Source organism: Parus major, chromosome 25LG2 (genome assembly GCF_001522545.3).
Source record: "Parus major isolate Abel chromosome 25LG2, Parus_major1.1, whole genome shotgun sequence".
NCBI lineage: Eukaryota > Metazoa > Chordata > Aves > Passeriformes > Paridae > Parus > Parus major.
In genome coordinates this window covers 679930-681506 of record NC_031794.1, presented here as the reverse complement: position 1 = coordinate 681506, position 1577 = coordinate 679930, and the positions used below count along the sequence as shown (strand labels likewise).

Sequence of the window (1577 nt, the reverse complement as noted above, 5' to 3'; positions counted from 1 at the left end):
CTGATGGTCCCTCCCCTGGCCCCCCCAGAACCCCACTTTGTCCAGGTGCTGCCCTACGGCCCCTACGTCTATTTCTTCTTCAGGGAGGTGGCAGTGGAGCTCAGCGCCCTGGGCAAGGTGGGTGCGGGGCCGGGGGGCTCCGGGGGAGCACCCAGGAGTGCTGGGGTGGAGGCAGGGGAGGCTCCTGAGCCCCTCACCAGGGTATCAGACCTGTGGGTGCTCCCTGGGTGCCAGGGGGACAGTGACAATGCCCGAGGGTGTCCAGGAGCTGAGCCCAGGTGCTGAGCCGGGTTCCTGTGCAGGTGCTGGTGGCCCGGGTGGCCCGGGTGTGCCGCAATGACCGCGGCGGGTCCCCGCGGGTGCTGGAGCGGCGCTGGACGTCCTTCCTGAAGGTGCGGCTGCAGTGCTCCGTCCCCGGGGACACCGTCTTCTACTTCGATGTCCTGGAGGCCGTGACGCCCCCCCAGACCCTGCACGGGCGCCCCGCTGTCCTCGCCCTCTTTGGCACCCAGCCCAACAGGCAGGGACATGGGGACAGGGGGACGGGGGGATGTGGGGACAGGGGGATGGTGACATGAGTACGGACTCACACGGGGATATGGGGACACAGGGAGGGGGCTGCCCAGGAGGACATGGGGACACAGAGGGGACACAGGGACACACACCCAGGGAAGCAGAGCATGGGAACACGGAGGGACCCTGCTCAAACCGAGGCCATCCTGTCCCCACCGCTGTCACCGCAGCATCCCTGGCTCGGCCGTCTGCGCCTTCTACCTGGCAGATGTGGAGCGGTCGTTCGAGGGTCCCTTCGCCGAGCCCCGTGGGGCCACCTGGACCGCGGTGCCAGAGGACAGGGTCCCCCAGCCCAGGTACCCCCCACCCCACAGCGGGACGCGCCCGGGTGCCGCAGACACCGCGCCCCACACCGGCTGTGCCGCAGGCCGGGCTGCTGCGCCGGGATGGGACCTGCTGCCGGTGTTGGCACCTCTGGGGACTTCCCTGACGAGACCCTGGTGTTCGCCAAGGAGCACCCGCTGCTGCACGGCGCCGTGAGCCCCGCGGGCGGGCGGCCACTCTTCACCCACACCGGCACCAGGTGCAGGGACAGGGTGGCCTCGGGGACCGGGTGGCCTCGGGGGTGGGATGGACTCGGGGATGGGATGGACTCGTGCCTGGAGGGGCGTTGGGCCCAGGGCTCACGGGAGCCGGTTCAGGGTGTGCTGCAGGGTGGGCACGCTCCTCGTCCAAGGCTCCTGTGAAGGGCGTGTGGGGCAGGAAGCCCCCGTCAGCCCCAGCCCAGGTGTACGAGGCCGTGTCCTGCCCCAGGCTGACCCAGCTGGCCGTGGACACGGGCGCGGGGCCCCGCAGGAACCAGACCGTGCTGTTCCTGGGCGCCGAGGACGGGCGGGTGCTGAAGGTCCTGGCAGCTGCACAGCGCCCCGAGGCCCCCCAGCCCCCCGGGGGCACCCCGGCTCCAGGGGACCGCCGAGAGCCGGGGGGCAGCAGGGACAGCGGTGCCAAGACGCTGCTGCTGGAGGAGATCAGCCTCTACGACCCCGGGCGGTGAGGGGCAGGCA

General features: G+C 71.3%; 1 protein-coding gene across 1 annotated transcript in view; it reads left to right on the top strand.

The window, feature by feature from the left end:
- SEMA6C (semaphorin 6C) overlaps positions 1–1577 on the top strand; it is a 6415-nt gene that overhangs the window by 2291 nt on the left and 2547 nt on the right. Inside the window, exons 4-8 of the mRNA XM_015650221.3 lie at positions 3–117; positions 303–520; positions 744–869; positions 941–1096; positions 1327–1563. Of these exons, the coding sequence (XP_015505707.1) occupies positions 3–117; positions 303–520; positions 744–869; positions 941–1096; positions 1327–1563 (852 nt within the window). The remainder of the gene's footprint in view (positions 1–2; positions 118–302; positions 521–743; positions 870–940; positions 1097–1326; positions 1564–1577) is intronic.